At 47.1% G+C, this 22,553-nt stretch overlaps 1 protein-coding gene across 1 annotated transcript in view; it reads right to left on the bottom strand.

The window, feature by feature from the left end:
* Positions 1-3,670: 3,670 nt before the first annotated feature.
* LOC128685929 (uncharacterized) overlaps positions 3,671-22,553 on the bottom strand; it is a 458,247-nt gene continuing 439,364 nt past the window's right edge. Inside the window, exons 4-5 of the mRNA XM_070083404.1 lie at positions 18,255-18,363; positions 3,671-5,256 (exon numbers count right to left, since the gene is read on the bottom strand). Of these exons, the coding sequence (XP_069939505.1) occupies positions 5,172-5,256; positions 18,255-18,363 (194 nt within the window). The 3' untranslated portion in view covers positions 3,671-5,171. The remainder of the gene's footprint in view (positions 5,257-18,254; positions 18,364-22,553) is intronic.

Raw genomic sequence — 22,553 nt, 5'->3', positions numbered from 1 at the left:
CAGATGCACAAACTCCTACCTGTAGCTGAGATCTGAAACATACAACATTATATAGCTGTGCCAGTAACAGCAGCAAGTGTGGCTGCTCGGACTAACGTAGTGATGAATTCAAAGCACATACTTAAACATTAGCATTGACGTCATATTAATTAATTAATATGTTTAAAACGTGGAAGAGAAAGAAATTTGGTTTCACCACCTTAGAAATGGAAAACAATAAAAAAGTTCTGGTCATCTTTAAAAATGTCGCAATCTTAAAAAAAAAAAAAAAAAAAAAACGGTGGATATATCGAATTTCCAAGTGACTCAAGACCTGAATTTGATAAATGGTTTAATGATAATATCCTTGTCTAAGTTTGTGCTCATATCACCATGAAAGATATTGTGTTATCTGCTTCACTAGAGAGGCTTGTACTGTGGTGGGTGAGTCAGCTTGGCCGCTCACTACACCGGCTAGTATGAAGTAAGGCAAATATATCCTATAGTGCTCGTCAGGTCTATAAATCAGAGACCTATGGAGTCCACTTAATTCATATTTACAAAGCACATGAAAGAAATTGTCTTCGTGTATTCCAACTTATCAAAAAAACCTTTAAAGTACTTGCCTTATATATATATATATATATATATATATATATATATATATATATATATATATATATATATATATATATATTTATATATATACAGAATGTATGTAACTCTTTGTTGAAAGTTTATTTACCTAACGAAGCCTTATTTAAATATCCCCAGGAAACGGCTGACATCAGACGGTTACCCTGACTGACGTCACCAACTCCAACAACTCTGACGTACTCACAGAATGTTTTCCTTTAACTAACTTCATCAGATTTCTCTGTGTCAAACTGTGTGCAAGCGTCATTCAGCGGGATAAAATAATATCACTACATCTTATGTGCAAGGCGACATACACACAAGAAATTGCCCAATTGCAGGTTTACTGATTTAATACGGATTTTACTTGACTCTACTGATAAAATGCAAATGTTCTCGAAGGAAAAAAAAAAGTTTTGTGAGGTTTCGGTCAGCGAGGTGGTGATGTATGTTGCTCGGAGGTGCACCATCAAGGCCACGCGAAAAGAGCCTAAAATTTGTGAAAGGTGTTAAAAAATCCCCCAAACCTAGAGGAAAAGTTGCATATATCATAAACATATTTATGTATATCAATGGAGAATCGTGATTTTTTTTTTAAAAAAACAGCATGGAAGTTTTATCTTACAATAATAATTACAATAATTGATCAGAATATGAAAATTAAAACCGCAATAGTAAATATAATAATAATAATAATAATAATAATAATAATAATAATAATAATAATAATGACAGTAATACAAATAATAATAATGACAGTAATACAAATAATAATAATGACAGTAATACAAATAATAATAATTATTATAATAAGACTAAAGGACGCAGGAAATGTTTACGAGAAGAGGAGCAGGAGGGAGTGGAGATATGGGGGGGGGGAGGGGAAGGTGGCCAAGAGTTCCCCAAACAGCATCCATGATGCTCACCCCGACGAACCTTCGCCTCCCCTGGCGAACCCTTGGCGAACCATCGCCACCCCGGGCTCTCCTTGCTGCTCCCTCTGTCTTCCAAACTCGTCCATCTAACGCAAAAGCAACTGTCTACTTTCCTTACAATTCTACACAGCTTATATCATGGAATAAAGTACAAAGTTTATTTATTGGTGAGAATCGTGTGTATGTGTGTGTGTGTGTGTGTGTGTGTGTGTGTGTGTGTGTGTGTCACAGTTATAGATCCTATAATGCACAACACGACCCAAAGGTCACTTAATACTAACAGTACAATAGTGTACCTACTTCAAGTATGCCAAATCTGTTCAAAGGTGGATGAGTGTGTAGTGAATAATTCACTGGGTGACCCGTTCTGCAGAAAAATACAGTGCATATCAAATATCTCACTGAATACTCTGTAAATATACACATTTAGGACTGTATTTTGATCATCGGGTTGAATGGTGGGTAGTGAAGAGACGCTGTACATTGTACAGGCAATGTATAAACCCAAAAACTCCTGCAACTGAAGCCTTCACAGGCTATTTCATACATCTTCACCTGAAGATTCTTTGATTACCAGGATCTTTGTTTACTACGCTCGTCGTAAACATCTTTTAAGGTTATCTTAGTCATTATCCTAATGGTAAAAAATTGCTCGATTCGCAAAGTTTTCAGTGTTTCAGGATGGTCTTATAAAAAAAATATTAATATATGTCTTAAATAACTTACAGACTAGTGCCAACTCTGCAGAAATATTGGCAGTCAATAGAGTGACCACTGTGCTATCTACATAAGCTGAGTTTCTGACAAGTAGTTGTATCACTAAGTATTAGGAGGTCTACGCACAGGTAGTGATCCAATTACCAGACATTAACTGATGTTCACAAAACTTTGGTCTCCACACTGACTGAAATTCCCAAGGTTTCAGTCTATACACTGCATGAAGTTCAGAAGACAATAAAGAACAAGTTGAAGAGAGAGTTCCCATCACAGATTTCCAGGTAATTTAACTGAAAATAGCGATCTGGACTTTTTTTTTCTTTGTAAATTTCATCCACATATGTGATTTAAGGTTTCAACGGCTCTGTGTACATTTGTAAAGCGATGAATCGTCTCTCTTCTGAAAGTTTGTGTTTTCTTGTTTTGTCAAGGAGTGCGTGTGTATCCTTCTATTACGTGTACACAGTTGCTTTGTATTGACAATCTCAGCTGTTCTCTCGTTTCAGCAACATGCATGACAGCGTTCATCCATGCTCGAATTTTTTCACGGGAGCAAGCAGGCCCATGAACCCTCTTCTGAAACTTGATGGAAGTGTTCATGGCATAGTCACTCTCCACTCTTCCTCGCACTACTGTAGTCCTGCTCTACTTAGACAAATTTAAAAAATCTCGAAAACAATTTTTTTTATTAAAGTCCATTTTTGTCATAAACATCTCTGTTTTTTGTTTTCTCTTTTCAATTGGTCTCTGGAATTTTGGGCTATCATTCACTTTTTGAAGCAATTCCTCAACCAAGTATTAAATTTTTACCAACAGTTTTATATACATTTAAGAAAAAGGCTTAAAGCTTTGTTCGTAAAGTAAGCCTACATAGAATTATATTTTTACAAAAGTCTAGAAATGTATTCAATTTTATATAAGGAAAAGTTAAGTAATAATCTTCATAAAATATCAAATTATTCTATGGATGTATTTTTATATTCTCTTCAGCTTGTCAAAGATTCACAAGACTTAGCCAGAAGACGCTGCCACCAGGCTCTCCACGCTGCCACCAGGCTCTCCACGCTGCCACCAGGCTCTCCACGCTGCCACCAGGCTCTCCACGCTGCCACCAGGCTCTCCACGCTGCCACCAGGCTCTCCACGCTGCCACCAGGCTCTCCACGCTGCCACCAGGCTCTCCACGCTGCCACCAGGCTCTCCACGCTGCCAACAGGCTCTCCACGCTGCCACCAGGCTCTCCACGCTGCCACCAGGCTCTCCACGCTGCCACCAGGCTCTCCACGCTGCCACCAGGCTCTCCACGCTGCCACCAGGCTCTCCACGCTGCCACCAGGCTCTCCACGCTGCCACCAGGCTCTCCACGCTGCCACCAGGCTCTCCACGCTGCCACCAGGCTCTCCACGCTGCCACCAGGCTCTCCACGCTGCCACCAGGCTCTCCACGTTGCCACCAGGCTCTCCACGCTGCCAACAGGCTCTCCACGCTGCCAACAGGCTCTCCACGCTGCCAACAGGCTCTCCACGCTGACACCTTCACGACGTCAACACTTGTAACACCTACCCGTAATTAGCGTGAGCCATTCTCATGCTGCACGCTAGACGTTCTCATGCTGCACGCTAGACGTTCTCATGCTTCACGCTAGACGTTCTCATGCTTCACACTAGACGTTCTCATGCTTCACACTAGACGTTCTCATGCTTCACGCTAGACGTTCTCATGCTTCACGCAAGATGTTCTCAAAATTCGCACCAGACGTTTTTATAACGAGTTTCCCGACGCGGTTCCCGGAAGGTTTCCTGCACATGCTTTCACAAGCCGCTCATAGAAGTTACTTTCAGATGATTTTTCAGTAATTATTCTCACTAAAACTACAATGACGGGCATTCTCAGTACACATCCCAGGAAGCCATTCCCAGCAAACGTTTCCTCAAGGCGTTCTGATGAGACGTTCCCAGAAAATATTTAATACCCCTGAGTTGACACAACATTGCCTATACAGAATAGAACTCGTAATCTCAACCTGAGAACGCCACATCCGACTGGTGTTTGACACCTGAGACTAACTTATCCACATTCGACTGATGCTTGTCACCAGCCCCAAAAACACGTATCAAGTCATTATTTGCCAATAGACTAGACAAAAAAAATGTTCATCCACCCGATGTTCCTCACTCAAGTCCAAAAAAAACGCATGAGAATTTTGTTCCTCACTCAAGTCCAAACAATCAAACCACGATTTCTGTTCTTCATCTGAGTTTGAAAATTGACTCGACACAAAACACTGCTTCTCTCTATGGCTCTTAGACCAGTGTGTCTTAGATATACTTAGAGTTAGTTATAAAAGGCTTATACAGACTTGATAGTATATAAAATAAACGAACTTTAACAAACCTTGTTAGGGACTCTGAAAGTTTAAAACTTCCCTGCATTATCTTTTAAAACTGCATATGTTCAAAAAGTCTCAGAAAAAGCAGTCAGAATTATGTAGCCACACACGAAAAATCACTAATAATATCAGTCTTATAAATCCATATATAGACTTCACCACAAATGTCACAATATAAAGTTTGTATATCCTTGCACAACTGTGTGAAGGCGAGTACACAAACATTTGTAGTAAAAGACTTCAATGAGTGTCACAGAGCTTGCTTAAAAGCTAGTAATATCACGTCTTACAGAGCCTTATTAGAGCTGCTCTAAGCTCACAATGTTTCACAGTATCTTAAAATATTTTAAGGGCCGTGTACAGCTTTCTCGCAAAATATCACATAGCTTCGGTGGAGCCTTATCACAGACTCCTGGAGCCTTGTAAAAATTCACGGAACCTGTAAGAGCCTTGCAAAATATGTAGAGTTTCTCTGTTTTTTTTTCCAGGAGATTGTAACGTTTATCAGAGACTCATTTAAGAGTTACCCGCATTGATCTGTTGGTTGTAGTCTGCCATGAGTTCTTCAAAGTTGTAGAGGTAGCCGCCATGTTGTTCCAGTCTGGTGGAGGAGAAACACGAAGATTAGAGGTCAGTAGTGGTGTTGGTGGTGTTTGGTGGTGGTGGTGGGGGTGGTGGTGGTGGTGGTGGGGGTGGGGGTGGTGGTAGTAGTAGTAGTAGTAGTAGTAGTAGTAGTAGTAGTAGTAGCGGTGAGGGGTGGATAGTGGCGGTGAGGGGTGGATAATGGTGGTGGTCGTATTGACACTGAGGGGTGGATAGTGGTAATGGTGGTAGCGAAGATGAGGGGCGGATAGTGGTGATGGTGGTAGTGATGGTGAGGGGTAGATAGTGGTGGTGGTGGTAGTGACGGTGAGGGGTGGATAGTGGTGGTGGTGGTAGCGAAGGTGAGGGGTGGATAGTGATGGTGGTGGTAGTGACGGTGAGGGGTGGATAGTGGTGGTGGTAGTGATGGTGAGGGGTAGATAGTGGTGGTGGTGGTAGTGACGGTGAGGGGTGGATAGTGGTGGTGGTGGTAGTGACGGTGAGGGGTGGATAGTGGCGGTGGTGGTAGTGATGGTGAGGGTTGGATAGTGGTGGTGGTGGTGGTAGTGACGGTGAGGGGTGGATAGTGGTGGTGGATAGTGGTGGTGGTGGTAGTGACGGTGAGGGGTGGATAGTGGTGGTGGATAGTGGTGGTGGTGGTAGTGACGGTGAGGGGTGGATAGTGGTGGTGGTGGTAGTGACGGTGAGGGGTGGATAGTGATGGTGAGGGGTGGATAGTGGTGGTGGTCGTGGTGGTAGTGACGTTGAGGGGTGGATAGCGGTGGTAGTGACGGTGATGGGCGGATAATGGTGGTGGTCGTAGTGACACTGATGGGTGGATAGTGGTGGTGGTGGTAGTGACGGTGAAGGGTGAATTGTGGTGGTAGTGGAGGTGAGGGGTGGATAGTGGTGGTGGTGGTAGTGACGGTTAGGGGAGGATAGTGGTGGTGGTGGTAGTGACGGTGAGGGGTGGATAGTGGTGGTGGTGGTTGTGACGGTGAGGGGTGGATAGTGGTAGTGGTGGTAGTGACGGTTAGGGATGGATAGTGGTGGTGGTGGTAGTGACGGTGAGGCGTGTATAGTGTTGGTGTTGGTGGTGGTAGTGGCGGTGAGAGGTGGATAGTGGTAGTGGTGGTAGTGACGGTGAGGCGTGTATAGTGTTGGTGGTGGTAGTGACGGTGATGGGCGGATTGTGGTGGTGGTGGTAGTGACGGTGTGAGGGGTGGATAGTGGTAGTGGTGGTAGTGACGGTGAGGGGTGGATAGTGGTAGTGGTGGTAGTGACGGTGAGGGGTGGATTGTGGTGGTGGTGGTAGTGACGGTGTGAGGGGTGGATAGTGGTAGTGGTGGTAGTGACGGTGAGGGGTGGATAGTGGTAGTGGTGGTAGTGACGGTGAGGGGTGGATAGTGGTAGTGGTGGTAGTGACGGTGAGGGGTGGATTGTGGTAGTGGTGGTAGTGATGGTGAGGGGTGGATTGTGGTGGTGGTGGTAGTGACGGTGAGGGGTGGATTGTGGTGGTGGTGGTAGTGACGGTGAGGGGTGGATAGTGGTAGTGGTGGTAGTGACGGTGAGGGGCGGATAGTGGTAGTGGTGGTAGTGACGGTTAGGGGTGGATAGTGGTGGTGGTAGTGACGGTTAGGGGTGGATAGTGGTGGTGGTGGTAGTGAAGGTGAGGGGTGGATAGTGGTGGTGGTGGTAGTGACGGTGAGGGGTGGATAGTGGTGGTGGTGGTAGTGACGGTTAGGGGTGGATAGTGGTGGTGGTGGTAGTGACGGTGAGGGGTGGATAGTGGTGGTGGTGGTAGTGACGGTGAGGGGTGGATAGTGGTGGTGGTGGTAGTGACGGTGAGGGGTGGATAGTGGTGGTGGTGGTAGTGACGGTGAGGGGTGGATAGTGGTGGTGGTGGTAGTGACGGTGAGGGGTGGATAGTGGTGGTGGTGGTAGTGACGGTGAGGGGCGGATAGTGGTGGTGGTGGTAGTGACGGTGAGGGGTGGATAGTGGTGGTGGTAGTGACGGTTAGGGGTGGATAGTGGTGGTGGTAGTGACGGTTAGGGGTGGATAGTGGTGGTGGTGGTAGTGACGGTGAGGGGTGGATAGTGGTGGTGGTGGTAGTGACGGTGAGGGGTGGATAGTGGTGGTGGTGGTAGTGACGGTGAGGGGTGGATAGTGGTGGTGGTAGTGACGGTTAGGGGTGGATAGTGGTGGTGGTAGTGACGGTTAGGGGTGGATAGTGGTGGTGGTGGTAGTGACGGTGAGGGGTGGATAGTGGTGGTGGTGGTAGTGACGGTGAGGGGTGGATAGTGGTGGTGGTGGTAGTGACGGTGATAGTAGTAGTGTATAGTGTTATAGGAGTGAAAATTGTGACACAGTAAATAAATATGCAGAAATAATAACTGATTTTGTAATAGATTCATTAGTAATATCAAGACTATGACAGTAATAGTAATTAGAAGTGGTGATATTATTAAAATTAATGTTAAAATAATTAGTATAGTAATAGTAATGTTAACAGTGGTAGTAATATTTTAAATAGTAATAGTAATTACAATGGTAGTAGTAGTAGTGATGATGGTGGGAGTAGTAATAGCAGTAGTCGTGATGATGGTGGTGGTGGTAGTAGTAGTAGTAGTAGTAGTAGTAGTAGTAGTAGTGGTGGTGGTAGTAGCAGTAGTAGTAGTTGTGATGGGGGTAACAGTAATAGTAGTGTGAGCAATAACAACACAAAAGGGTTAATACAGCTTGATAACGAGAGTGTGAGACTAACCTCAAAAAAATGTGGATCATGTCAATATTGACGATGTTGTGCAGTAGACAGGAGTATATGAGACCATTAACACGAAACTAGAGAACCGGGTTAAATGAGAGAGGGAAGGAGGGTGGAGAGAAGTGAGAGACTGAAGGAAAGAGAGAGAAAAAAGACGGAAGGAGGGAGGAGAGAAATGAGAGATTGAGGGAATAAATGAAAGAGAGAAGGGGAGATAAGAGAAGCAAGAGACTGGAGGAATGAGAGGAGAGGGGAGGAGGAAGAAGAGAAGCGAGAGAGGGAAGGTACTAATGGAAAATGAGAGAAGGGGGAGGCCGGAGGGGGGAGACAAGTGAGAGAAGGGGGAGGCCGGAGGGGGGGGGACAGAAGTGAGAGAAGGGGGAGGCCGGAGGGGGGGAGACAGAAGTGAGGGAAGGGGGAGGCCGGAGGGGGGGAGACAGAAGTGAGAGAAGGGGGAGGCCGGAGGGGGGGAGACAGAAGTGAGAGAAGGAGGGCAGGAGTAAAAGACGTATATATTTGTTCATATTTTTACTTTATAAATTTTGTCAAAAAGTAAGTATAATTTTAGGATTATGTGGTATATTATGTTTTATGGTGGCAGGTACCTCTGTCATGGCCCTCTACTACGACTTTGTCAAGACACTCTGCTGTAATAATCAGTATTTGTATAATACTAAAGGAATATGTTATGTTAATGTCCAGGGTTTATTACCTGGACCTCAGCAATGAGAGTCGCTACTCTCACCGCTGGGCAACGGTGAAGTGGTCTAGTGAAACATGTAAGAAACATTTCCCCAGCTGACTGCCTCACCTGAGTCATAACTTGTGCTTAAAAATTGATGAAAGGAGCCTCTTGGCTGTCTGCAGAGTGCTGGCCTCCCTTCTCTACTACAGAATGAGTCTGTCTCTGGCTGTCTTACTGGGTAGCCACGTTGAGTTTCGGCTCAGCATATCCATAAATAGCCACGCACACAAACACATTCTTTACACTATATGTTAGTATGGATTTTGTCTCTGAGAGCATTTGTGTGTGTATTTTACGTTCAGTACGGACTTAGTTATGTTCTAAAAGAAGATTCAGACCATTGCTGAACTTAGTCTCAGAGACCATAGGTTGCCAGAATTCTACATACTTGTGATCTCACTCTTGATCTAATTGAAGAAACACACTAAGTTGGTCTAGAACACAGGGAGAGACACTGCCACAGTTATGGAAGGGAGAGACATTACCACAGTAATGGTAGCGAGAGATACTACCACAGTTATGGAAGGGAGAGACATTACCACAGTTATGGTAGCGAGACACTACCACAGTTATGGAAGGGAGAGACATTACCACAGTTATGGTAGCGAGAGACACTACCACAGTTATGGAAGGGAGAGACATTACCACAGTTATGGTAGCGAGAGACACTACCACAGTTATGGAAGGGAGAGACATTACCACAGTTATGGTAGCGAGAGACACTACCACAGTTATGGAAGGGAGAGACATTACCACAGTTATGGTAGCGAGAGACACTACCACAGTTATGGAAGGGAGAGACATTACCACAGTTATGGTAGCGAGAGACACTACCACAGTTATGGAAGGGAGAGACATTACCAGAGTTATGGGAGGGAGAGGCACTACGAGAGTTATGGGAGGGAAAGGCACTACCACAGTTATGGGAGGGAGAGACACTACCACAGTTATGGTAGGGAAAGACACTACCACAGTTATGGGAGGGAGAGACACTACCAGAGTTATGGTAGGGAGAGACACTACCACAGTTATGGTGTTAGCGAGAGACACTACCACAGTTATGGTAGGGAGAGGCACTACCACAGTTATGGGAGGGGGAGACACTACCACAGTTATGGTAGGGAGAGACACGACCAGAGTTATGGTGTTAGCGAGAGACACTACCACAGTTATGGTAGGGAGAGACGCTACCAGAGTTATGGGTGGGACAGGCACTACCACAGTTATGGTAGGGAGAGGCACTACCACAGTTATGGGAGAGAGAGACACTACCACAGTTATGGGAGGGAGAGGCACTACCACAGTTATGGTAGCGAGAGACACTACCACAGTTATGGAAGGGAGAGACACTACCACAGTTATGGGAGGGAGAGGCACTACCACAGTTATCGTAGCGAGAGACACTACCACAGTTATAGGAGGGAGAGACACTACAACAGTTATGGAAGGGAGAGACACTACGACAGTTATGGGAGGGAGAGACACTACCACAGTTATGGGAGGGAGAGGCACTACAACAGTTATGGAAGGGAGAGACACTACGACAGTTATGGGAGGGAGAGGCACTACCACAGTTATGATAGCGAGAGACACAACCACAGTTATGGTATGGAGAGACACTACCACAGTTATGGGAGGGAGGGACACTACCACAGTTATGGTAGCGAGAGACACTGCCACAGTTATGGTAGGGAGAGACACTACCACAGTTATGAGAGGGAGGGACACTACCACAGTTATGGTAGCGAGAGACACTACCACAGTTATGGCAAGGAGAGACACTACCACAGTTATGGTAGGGAGAGACACTACCACAGTTATGGTAGGGAGAGACACTACCACAGTTATGGTAGGGAGAGACACTACCACAGTTACGGTAGGGAGAGACACTACCACAGTTATGGTAGGGAGAGACATTACCACAGTTATGGTAGGAAGAGACACTACCACAGTTATGGTAGGAAGAGACACTACCACAGTTATGGGAGGGAGAGACACCACCACAGTTATGGTAGCGAGAGAGACAACCACAGTTATGGTAGGGAGAGACACTACCAGAGTTATGGTAGGGAGAGACACTACCACAGTTATGGTAGGGATAGACACTACCACAGCTATGGTAGGGAGAGACACTACCACATTTATGGTAGGGAGACACTCTACCACAGTTATGGGAGAGAGAGAGACTACCACAGTTATGGGAGGGAGAGACTACCACAGTTATGGGAGGGAGAGACTACCACAGTTATGGGAGGGGGAGACACTACCACAGTTATGGTAGCGAGAGACAGTACCACAGTTATGGTAGGGAGAGACACTACCACAGTTATGGCAGGGAGAGAGACTACCACAGTTATGGTAGGGAGAGACACTACCACAGTTATGCTACGGAGAGACACTACCACAGTTATGGTACGGAGAGACACTACCACAGTTATGGTACGGAGAGACACTACCACAGTTATGGGAGGGAGGGACACTACCAGAGTTATGGTAGGGAGAGACACTACCAGAGTTATGGTAGGGAGAGACACTACCAGAATTATGGTAGCGAGAGAGACTACCACAGTTATGGTAGGGAGAGACACTACCACAGTTATGGGAGGGAGAGACACTACCACAGTTATGGTAGGGAGAGACACTACCACAGTTATGGTAGCGAGAGACAGTACCACAGTTATGGTAGGGAGAGACACTACCACAGTTATGGCAGGGAGAGACACTACCACAGTTATGGCAGGGAGAGACACTACCACAGTTATGGTAGGGAGAGACACTACCACAGTTATGGGAGGGAGAGACACTACCACAGTTATGGCAGGGAGAGACACTACCACAGTTATGGTAGGGAGAGACACTACCACAGTTATGGGAGGGAGAGACACTACCACAGTTATGGCAGGGAGAGACACTACCACAGTTATGGTAGGGAGAGACACTACCACAGTTATGGGAGGGAGAGACACTACCACAGTTATGCTACGGAGAGACACTACCACAGTTATGGCAGGGAGAGACACTACCACAGTTATGGTAGGGAGAGACACTACCACAGTTATGGTAGGGAGAGACACTACCACAGTTACAGTAGGGAGAGACACTACCACAGTTATGGTAGGGAGAGACACTACCACAGTTATGGGAGGGAGAGACACTACCACAGTTACGGTAGGGAGAGACACTACCACAGTTATGGCAGGGAGAGACACTACCACAGTTATGGTAGGGAGAGACACTACCACAGTTATGCTACGGAGAGACACTACCACAGTTATGGGAGGGAGAGACACTACCACAGTTATGGCAGGGAGAGACACTACCACAGTTATGGCAGGGAGAGACACTACCACAGTTATGGGAGGGAGAGACACTACCACAGTTATGGCAGGGAGAGACACTACCACAGTTATGGCAGGGAGAGACACTACCACAGTTATGGGAGGGAGAGACACTACCACAGTTATGGCAGGGAGAGACACTACCACAGTTATGGTAGGGAGAGACACTACCACAGTTATGGTAGGGAGAGACACTACCACAGTTATGGCAGGGAGAGACACTACCACAGTTATGGCAGGGAGAGACACTACCACAGTTATGGCAGGGAGAGACACTACCACAGTTATGGTAGGGAGAGACACTACCACAGTTATGCTACGGAGAGACACTACCACAGTTATGGGAGGGAGAGACACTACCACAGTTATGGCAGGGAGAGACACTACCACAGTTATGGCAGGGAGAGACACTACCACAGTTATGGGAGGGAGAGACACTACCACAGTTATGGCAGGGAGAGACACTACCACAGTTATGGCAGGGAGAGACACTACCACAGTTATGGTAGGGAGAGACACTACCACAGTTATGGCAGGGAGAGACACTACCACAGTTATGGTAGGGAGAGACACTACCACAGTTATGGTAGGGAGAGACACTACCACAGTTATGCTACGGAGAGACACTACCACAGTTACAGTAGGGAGAGACACTACCACAGTTATGGTAAAGAAATGTTACAAAAATGAAATCAATAAGAAATAAACATGAATATAGACATTAAAAGTGTGGAAAGCATTCCTCCCCTCCCCCTCTCTCTCTCTCTCTCTCTCTCTCTCTGTCTCTCTCTCTCTCTCTCTCTGCCCCTCTCTCTCTCTCTCCCTCTGTCTCTCTCTCTCTCTGCCTCTCTCTCTGCCTCTCTCTCTCTCTGCCTCTCTCTCTCTCTCTCTCTCTGCCTCTCTCTCTCTCTCTCCCTCTGTTTCTCTCTCTCTCTCTCTCTCTGCCTCTCTCTCTCTCTCTCCCTCTGTTTCTCTCTCTCTCTCTGCCTCTCTCTCGCTCTCTCTCTCTAAATCATACAGATGCGTTAAGATTAAAATAGAGAAGAGGGATGTACAGGGATTTACGGCAGACATCATTATACCAAGGAAGGTGAGAGTATGGAGATGGAGAATGACAGAAAATAGATGGAGGGAGAGAGGAGAGAGATGGAGGGTGACAGAAGAGAGATGGAGGGTGACAGAAGGGAGAAGGAGGGTGCTAGAAAAGAGATGGAGGGTGACAGAAGACAGATGGAGGGTGACAGAAAATAGATGGAGGGTGATAGAAAAGAGAGGGAGGATGACAGAAGAGAGATGGAGAGTGACAGAAGAGAGATGGAGGGTGGCAGAAAAGAGATGGAGGGTGACAGAAGAGAGATGGAGGGTGACAGAAAAGGGATGGAGGGTGACAGAAGAGAGATGGAGGGTGACAGAAAAGAGATGGAGGGTGACAGAAGAGAGATGGAGGGTGACAGAAAAGGGATGGAGGGTGACAGAAGAGAGATGGAGGGTGACAGAAAAGAGATGGAGGGTGACAGAAGAGAGATGGAGGGTGACAGAAGAGAGATGGAGGGTGACAGAAGAGAGATGGAGGGTGACAGAAGAGAGATGGAGGGTGACAGAAAAGGGATGGAGGGTGACAGAAGAGAGATGGAGGGTGACAGAAAAGAGATGGAGGGTGACAGAAGAGAGATGGAGGGTGACAGAAGAGAGATGGAGGGTGACAGAAAAGAGATGGAGGGTGACAGAAGAGAGATGGAGGGTGACAGAAGAGAGATGGAGGGTGACAGAAGAGAGATGGAGGGTGACGGAAGAGAGATGGAGGGTGACAGAAGAGAGATGGAGGGTGACGGAAGAGAGATGGAGGGTGACGGAAGAGAGATGGAGGGTGACAGAAGAGAGATGGAGGGTGACAGAAGAGAGATGGAGGGTGACAGAAGAGAGATGGAGGGTGACGGAAGAGAGATGGAGGGTGACGGAAGAGAGATGGAGGGTGACAGAAGAGAGATGGAGGGTGACAGAAGAGAGATGGAGGGTGACAGAAGAGAGATGGAGGGTGACGGAAGAGAGATGGAGGGTGACAGAAGAGAGATGGAGGGTGACAGAAGAGAGATGGAGGGTGACGGAAGAGAGATGGAGGGTGACAGAAGAGAGATGGAGGGTGACGGAAGAGAGATGGAGGGTGACAGAAGAGAGATGGAGGGTGACAGAAGAGAGATGGAGGGTGACAGAAGAGAGATGGAGGGTGACGGAAGAGAGATGGAGGGTGACAGAAGAGAGATGGAGGGTGACAGAAGAGAGATGGAGGGTGACAGAAGAGAGATGGAGGGTGACAGAAGAGAGATGGAGGGTGACAGAAGAGAGATGGAGGGTGACAGAAGAGAGATGGAGGGTGACAGAAGAGAGATGGAGGGTGACAGAAGAGAGATGGAGGGTGACGGAAGAGAGATGGAGGGTGACGGAAGAGAGATGGAGGGTGACAGAAGAGAGATGGAGGGTGACAGAAGAGAGATGGAGGGTGACAGAAGAGAGATGGAGGGTGACAGAAGAGAGATGGAGGGTGACAGAAGAGAGATGGAGGGTGACAGAAAAGAGATGGAGGGTGACAGAAGAGAGATGGAGGGTGACAGAAGAGAGATGGAGGGTGACAGAAAAGAGATGGAGGGTGACAGAAGAGAGATGGAGGGTGACAGAAGAGAGATGGAGGGTGACAGAAGAGAGATGGAGGGTGACGGAAGAGAGATGGAGGGTGACAGAAGAGAGATGGAGGGTGACGGAAGAGAGATGGAGGGTGACGGAAGAGAGATGGAGGGTGACAGAAGAGAGATGGAGGGTGACAGAAGAGAGATGGAGGGTGACAGAAGAGAGATGGAGGGTGACGGAAGAGAGATGGAGGGTGACGGAAGAGAGATGGAGGGTGACAGAAGAGAGATGGAGGGTGACAGAAGAGAGATGGAGGGTGACAGAAGAGAGATGGAGGGTGACGGAAGAGAGATGGAGGGTGACAGAAGAGAGATGGAGGGTGACAGAAGAGAGATGGAGGGTGACGGAAGAGAGATGGAGGGTGACAGAAGAGAGATGGAGGGTGACGGAAGAGAGATGGAGGGTGACAGAAGAGAGATGGAGGGTGACGGAAGAGAGATGGAGGGTGAAAGTAGATAGATGGAGGATGACACTAGAAAGATGGAAGATGACAGATGAGAAATGGAGGGTGAGAGTAGAGAGATGGAGGGTGAAAGTAGAGAGATGGAGGGTGAAAGCAGAGAGATGGAGTGCTGGATGTTATGTGACCCATCCCTCGCTTACTTCACCTCCTCCCAAGTGACCCTTCCCTCCCTTCACCTCCTCCCATGTGACCCCTCCCTCCCTCTCTTCACCACCTCCTATGTGACCCCTCCCTCCCTATCTTCACCACCTCCTATGTGACCCCTCCCTCCTTCCACCACTTCCCATGTGACCCATTCCTCAGTTTCTGCAATATCCTCCATGTGACCTCCCTCCCTCCCTCAATCCACTGCCTCCCACCTTACCTGCCTCCCTTACTCCCTCACTTCTTCAGACTCTCCCACCTAACTTGGTTCCATCCCTGACTCTCACTAAGTCAGTGGTTCTAGGAAGGCTCAGGTAAGATAGTTCTTCCTGTTTATAGTGACCAGTGCACCAGGCCAAGTTTTGATCCCACACCAGTGCACCAGGCCAAGTTTTGATCCCACACCAGTACACCAGGCCAAGTTTTGATCCCACACCAGTGCACCAGGCCAAGTTTTGATCCCACACCAGTGTACCAGGCCAAGTTTTGATCCCACACCAGTGCACCATGCCAAGTTTTGATTCCACACCAGTGTACCAGGCCAAGTTTTGATCCCACACCAGTGCACCAGGCCAAGTTTTGATCCCACACCAGTACACCAGGCCAAGTTTTGATCCCACACCGGTACACCAGGCCAAGTTTTGATCCCACACCAGTGCACCAGGCCAAGTTTTGATCCCACACCAGTGTACCAGGCCAAGTTTTGATCCCACACCAGTGCACCATGCCAAGTTTTGATCCCACACCAGTGTACCAGGCCAAGTTTTGATCCCACACCAGTGCACCAGGCCAAGTTTTGATCCCACACCAGTGTACCAGGCCAAGTTTTGATCCCACACCCGTGCACCAGGTCAAGTTTTGATCCCACACCAGTATACCAGGCCAAGTTTTGATCCCACACCAGTGTACCAGGTCAAGTTTTGATCCCACACCAGTGCACCAGGCCAAGTTTTGATCCCACACCAGTGCACCAGGTCAAGTTTTGATCCCACACCAGTGCACCAGGTCAAGTTTTGATCCCACACCAGTGCAGGCCAAGTTTTGATCCCACACCAGTGCACCAGGCCAAGTTTTGATCCCATACCAGTGCACCAGGTCAAGTTTTGATCCCATACCAGTACACCAGGCCAACTTTTGATCCCACACCAGTGCACCAGGCCAAGTTATGATCCCACACCAGTGCACCAGACGAAGTTGCGATCCCACACCAGTGCACCAGGCCTCGAGTTTACCTGGAGTTTACCTGGAGAGGGTTTCGGGGGTCAACGCCCCCGCGGCCCGGTCTGAGATCAGGCCTCATGGTGGATCAAAGTCTGATCAACCAGGCTGTTACTGCTGGCCGCACGCAAGCTGACGTACGAACCACAGCCCGGTTGGTCAGGTACTGACTTTAGGTGCCTGTTCAGTGCTTTCTTGAAGATAGCGAGGGGTCTATTGGTAATCCCCTTTATGTATGCTGGGAGGCAGTTGAACAGTCTTGGGCCCCTGACACTTACTGTGGTGTCTCTCAGTGTACCCGTGGCGCCCCTGCTTTTCATCGGGGAAATGTTGCATGTCCTGCTGAGTCTTTTGCTTTCATAGGGAGTGATTTTCGTGTGCAGGTTTGGTACCAATCCTTCCAGAACCTTCCAAGTGAATATTATCATGTATCTCTCTTGCCTGCGTTCGAGGGAGTACAGTTGTGATACCACACCAGTGCACCTGGCCAAGTTGTGATCCCACACCAATGCACCTGGTCCAGTCATAGATAATACCTCTGACACAGACACAGACACACACACACACACACACACACACACACACACACACACACACACACACACACACACACACACACACACACACACACACACACACACACACAGGACAGGAGAGATAGGGAGGACTTGGTAACGACATATAAAATACTAAGAGGAATTGACAAGGTGGACAGACAGAATGTTTCAAAGATGGGACACAGCAATAAGGGGACACAGTTGGAAGTTGAAGACACAAATGAATCACAGGGATGTTAGGAAGTATTTCTTCAGTCACAGAGTAGTCAGGAAGTGGAATAGTTTGGGAAGCGATGTAATGGAGGCAGGATTCATTCACAGCTTTAAGCAGAGGTATGATAAAGATAATGGTGTAGGGAGAGTGACCCAGTAGCGGCCAGTGAAGAGGCGGGGCCAGGAGCTATGAATCGACCCCTGCAACCACATCTAGGTGAGTACAACTAGGTGAGTATACACACACACCCACACACACACACTCAATATCGAGCCCATCTCCTGAAGGGCACATCAACCAGATAATTGCTGCAGCATCTGGGCGCTTGGAAAGACTAAGAATAGCGTTCCGATACCTCAGTAAGGAATCGTTCAAGTCTCTGTACACTGTGTGCGTCAGTCCCATAGGCCCATATTAGAGTATGCTTGACCCACACTTGGTCAAACACGTCAAGAAATTAGAAAAAGTGCAAAGGTTTGCAACAAGACTAGCCCCAGAGTTAAGGGGAATGTCCTACGAAGAAAGATAAAAGGAAATCGGCCTCACATCACTGGAAACAGGAGAGTTAGGGGAGACATGTTACCGTAGAACTGACAAGGTGGACAGAAACAGGATGTTCCAGAGGTGGGACACCGAAACAAGGGGTCACAATTAGAAGAATCAGGTGAGTTAAAGGGATGTTAGGAAGTATTTCTTCAGTCATACAGTTATCAGGAAGTGGAATAGTCTGAAAAGTGATATAGTGGAGCCAGGAACCATACGTAGTTTTAAGACGAGATTTGATAAAGCTCATGGATTAGGGAAAGAGAGGGCCTAGTAGCGATCAGTGAAGAGGCGGGAACAGGAGCTATGACTGGACCCCTGCAACCACAAATAGGTGAGTACACTCACTGTAGTTCCAGTAGTCGTCGTCTGCGGGCGCGTCTATGTGAGTACTGCCTGACAACCATCACCACCGTCACATTGATGATCAGGAATCCCACGACGCCACACACCGCTCCTGTGTCGGGTCACAGACCACAAGAAACCGGTTAGTAACCTGCACACCAACTATACCACAAAATATACAAAGAAAATCATACACAAACCACCACCCAGTACAACAGTATGACCAAAGAAGTGTCACAAGGGGTTCTTAGACGTCCAGTATTATTATTTAGCTCTAGAGAGAAGCCTTAAACCTGTAGGGGTCGAATATCAGCCTGGGGAACTGCAGGCAGGCTCGATCCAAGGAAGGTGAGGAAATTAATCGAGATTCCCTCAGTCCCATCAACGTACGTCCCTGGAGGACTGGCCAAATGTCTCGGTTCTTTGATAAATAAGAAACAACACTTCGACATACACTGTATATTATACTACATGACATATACTGTACTGTATACTACATGACATACACTGTACTGTATACATGACATACACTGTACTGTATACTACATGACATACACTGTACTGTATACTACATGATATATACTGCACTGTATACTACATGACATACACTGTACTGTATACTACATAACATACACTGTACTGTATACTACATGATATATACTGTACTGTATACTACATGATATATACTGCACTGTATACTACATAACATACACTGTACTGTATACTACATGATATATACTGTACTGTATACTACATAACATGCACTGTACACTATACTACATAACATACACTGTACTGTATACTACATGATATATACTGCACTCTATACTACATGACATACACTGTACTGTATACTACATAACATACACTGTACTGTATACTACATGATATATACTGCACTGTATACTACATGACATACACTGTACTGTATACTACATGACATACACTGTACTGTATACTACATAACATACACTGTACTGTATACTACATGACATACACTGTACTGTATACTACATGACATACACTGTACTGTATACTACATAACATACACTGTACTGTATACTACATGACATACACTGTACTGTATACTACATGACATACACTGTACTGTATACTACATGACATATACTGTACTGTATACTACATGACATACACTGTACTGTATACTACATGACATACACTGTACTGTATACTACATAACATACACTGTACTGTATACTACATGACATACACTGTACTGTATACTACATGACATATACTGTACTGTATACTACATGACATACACTGTACTGTATACTACATGACATATACTGTACTGTATACTACATGACATATACTGTACTGTATACTACATGACATATACTGTACTGTATACTACATGACATATACTGTACTGTATACTACATGACATACACTGTACTGTATACTACATGACATATACTGTACTGTATACTACATGACATACACTGTGCTGTATAATAAACAGCATACACTGTGCTGTATAATCAGCATACACTGTGCTGTATAATCAGCATACACTGTGCTGTATAAAACACAACATACACTGTACTGTATACTACATGACATACACTGTACTGTATACTACATGACATACACTGTACTGTATACTACATGACATACACTGTACTGTATACTACATGACATACACTGTACTGTATACTACATGACATACACTGTACTGTATAATACACGACATACACTGTGCTGTATAATACACAACATACACTGTACTGTATACTACATGACATACACTGTACTGTATACTACATGACATACACTGTACTGTATACGTGACATACACTGTACTGTATACTACATGACACACTGTACTATATGCTACACGACACACACTATACTGTTTGTTACACGACACACACTGTATTGTATAATACACAACATACACTGTACTGTATGCTACATGACGTACACTGTACTGTATAATACACGACATACACTGTACTGTATACTACATTACATACAGTGTACTGTATACGTGACATACACTGTATTGTATACTACATGACACACTGTACTGTATACTATATAACATACACTGTACTGTATGCTACACGAATGAACATATGGCCGAACTGACATTCTTCACCTAACCTAACATTAACAAATTATCCGTTCGGCCAAACGGCAGTCGGCGGAATGCCCGTTCGGCCAAACTTTTTTCTTTGATCAAATGTTTGACGGACAAGTGTCCGTTTGTCATGTGACCGGCTACGGTATGCTACATGATGAACATGAATCGAAATAAAACACGTGAATCTCAACACTGGTATTTACAGTCATATCAACCACAGATTTGTTTCGAGTGTCAGAAAGCAATTAGGGATGACAAGAAATGATGTGAATATACGACCACCTCGGAGCAGCACTGAACTGAAAACTAAAATAACTGCAACTTCAGAGCTTGAGACATTAATGTCAACAGAGGGACAAAAAACACCAGCGTAAAAAAAAAACGTCATTAGTACTGCAAACATACATAGTTTTAAGTCAAACACAAGCATCAAAACGTTTTTTTTTATTATTATGGATTCCTCTTCGAGTCGAACGTAATGTTTAGAACGTTTTCAGAGGTTCGTATTATAGATTCCTTTCATAATTCAGTGTGGATTACCAGGTAGAGTCTAATTAGATGCCACAGAATGTAAAGCTCAGCTCACAAGGGATGAGGGAATGTTACAGACCCCCTCTAGGTAGGTGCCTTGATGTCGGGGAGGTGCTCTTGATGTCGGGGAGGTGCCTTGATGCCGGGGAGGTGCTCTTGACGTCGGGGAGGTGCTCTTGATGTCGGGGAGGTGCTCTTGATGTTGGGGAGGTGCTCTTGATGTCGGGGAGGTGCTCTTGATGTCGGGAAGGTGCCTTGATGCCGGGGACGTGCTTTTGATGCCGGGGACGTGCTCTTGACGCCGGGGACGTGATCTTGATGCCGGTGACGTGCTCTTGATGCCGGGGGCGTGATCTTGATGCAGGGGACGTGCACTTGATGCCGGGGACGTGCTCTTGATACGAGCGACGTGATCTTGATGCCGGCGACGTGCTCTTGGTGCCGGGACGTGCTCTTGATGCCAGGGACGTGCTCTTGATGCCGGTGACGTGCCTTTGATGCCAGGGACGTGCTCTTGATGCCGGGGACGTGATCTTGATGCCGGGGATGTGATCTTAATGCCGGGGACGTGCTCTTGATGCCGGGGACGTGATCTTGATTTCGGGGACGTGATCTTGATGCCGGAGACGTGATCTTGATTTCGGGGACGTGATCTTGATGCCGGGGACGTGCTCTTGATGCCGGAGACGTGCTCTTGATGCCGGAGACGTGCTCTTGATGCCGGGGACGTGATCTTGATGCAGGGGACGTGCACTTGATGCCGGGGACGTGCTCTTGATGCCGGCGACGTGATCTTGATGCCGGCGACGTGCTCTTGATGCCGGGGACGTGCTCTTGATGCCAGGGACGTGCTCTTGATGTCGGGGAGGTACCTTGATGCCGGGGACGTGCTCTTGATGCCGGGGACGTGCTCTTGATGCCGGGGAGGCGCCTTGATGCCGGAAGGAGGCTTTGATGCCGGATATGTGCTCTTCATTCCGGGAGGTGCTCTTGATTCCGGGGAGGTGCTCTTGATGCCGAGGAGGTGCCTTGATGCCGGGAGGTGCCTTGGTGCCGGGGAGGTGCCTTGATGCCGACGACGTGCTCTTGATGCCGGGGGCGTGCTTTTGATGTCGGGGACGTGATCTTGATGCCGGGGACGTACTCTTGATGCCGGCGACGTGCTCTTGATGCCGGGGACGTGATCTTAATGCCGGCGACGTGCTCTTGATGCCGTGGACGTGCTCTTGATGCCGACGACGTGCTCTTGATGCCGGGGACGTGAGCTTGATGCCGGGGACGTGCTCTTAATGCCGGCGACGTGCTCTTGATGCCGGGGACGTGCTCTTGATGCCGGCGACGTGCTCTTGATGCTGGGGAGTTCCTTGATGCCGGTAAGGGGCCTTGATTCCTGGGATGTGCTCTTGATTCCGGGGAGGTGCTCTTGATTCCGGGGAGGTGCTCTTGATACCGGGGAGGTGTCTTGATGTCGGCGACGTGCTCTCAATGCCGGCGACGTGCTCTTGATGCCAGGGACGTGCTCTTGATGCCGGTGAGGGGCCTTGATACCGGGGATGTGCTCTTGATTCCGGGGAGGTGCTCTTGATGCCGGGGAGGTGTCTTGATGCCGAAGACGTGCTCTCGATGCCGGCGACGTGCTCTTGATACCGGGGACGTGTTCT

Source organism: Cherax quadricarinatus, chromosome 9 (assembly GCF_038502225.1).
Source record: "Cherax quadricarinatus isolate ZL_2023a chromosome 9, ASM3850222v1, whole genome shotgun sequence".
Classification (NCBI taxonomy): domain Eukaryota; kingdom Metazoa; phylum Arthropoda; class Malacostraca; order Decapoda; family Parastacidae; genus Cherax; species Cherax quadricarinatus.
This window is presented reverse-complemented; position numbering and strand designations above follow the sequence as displayed.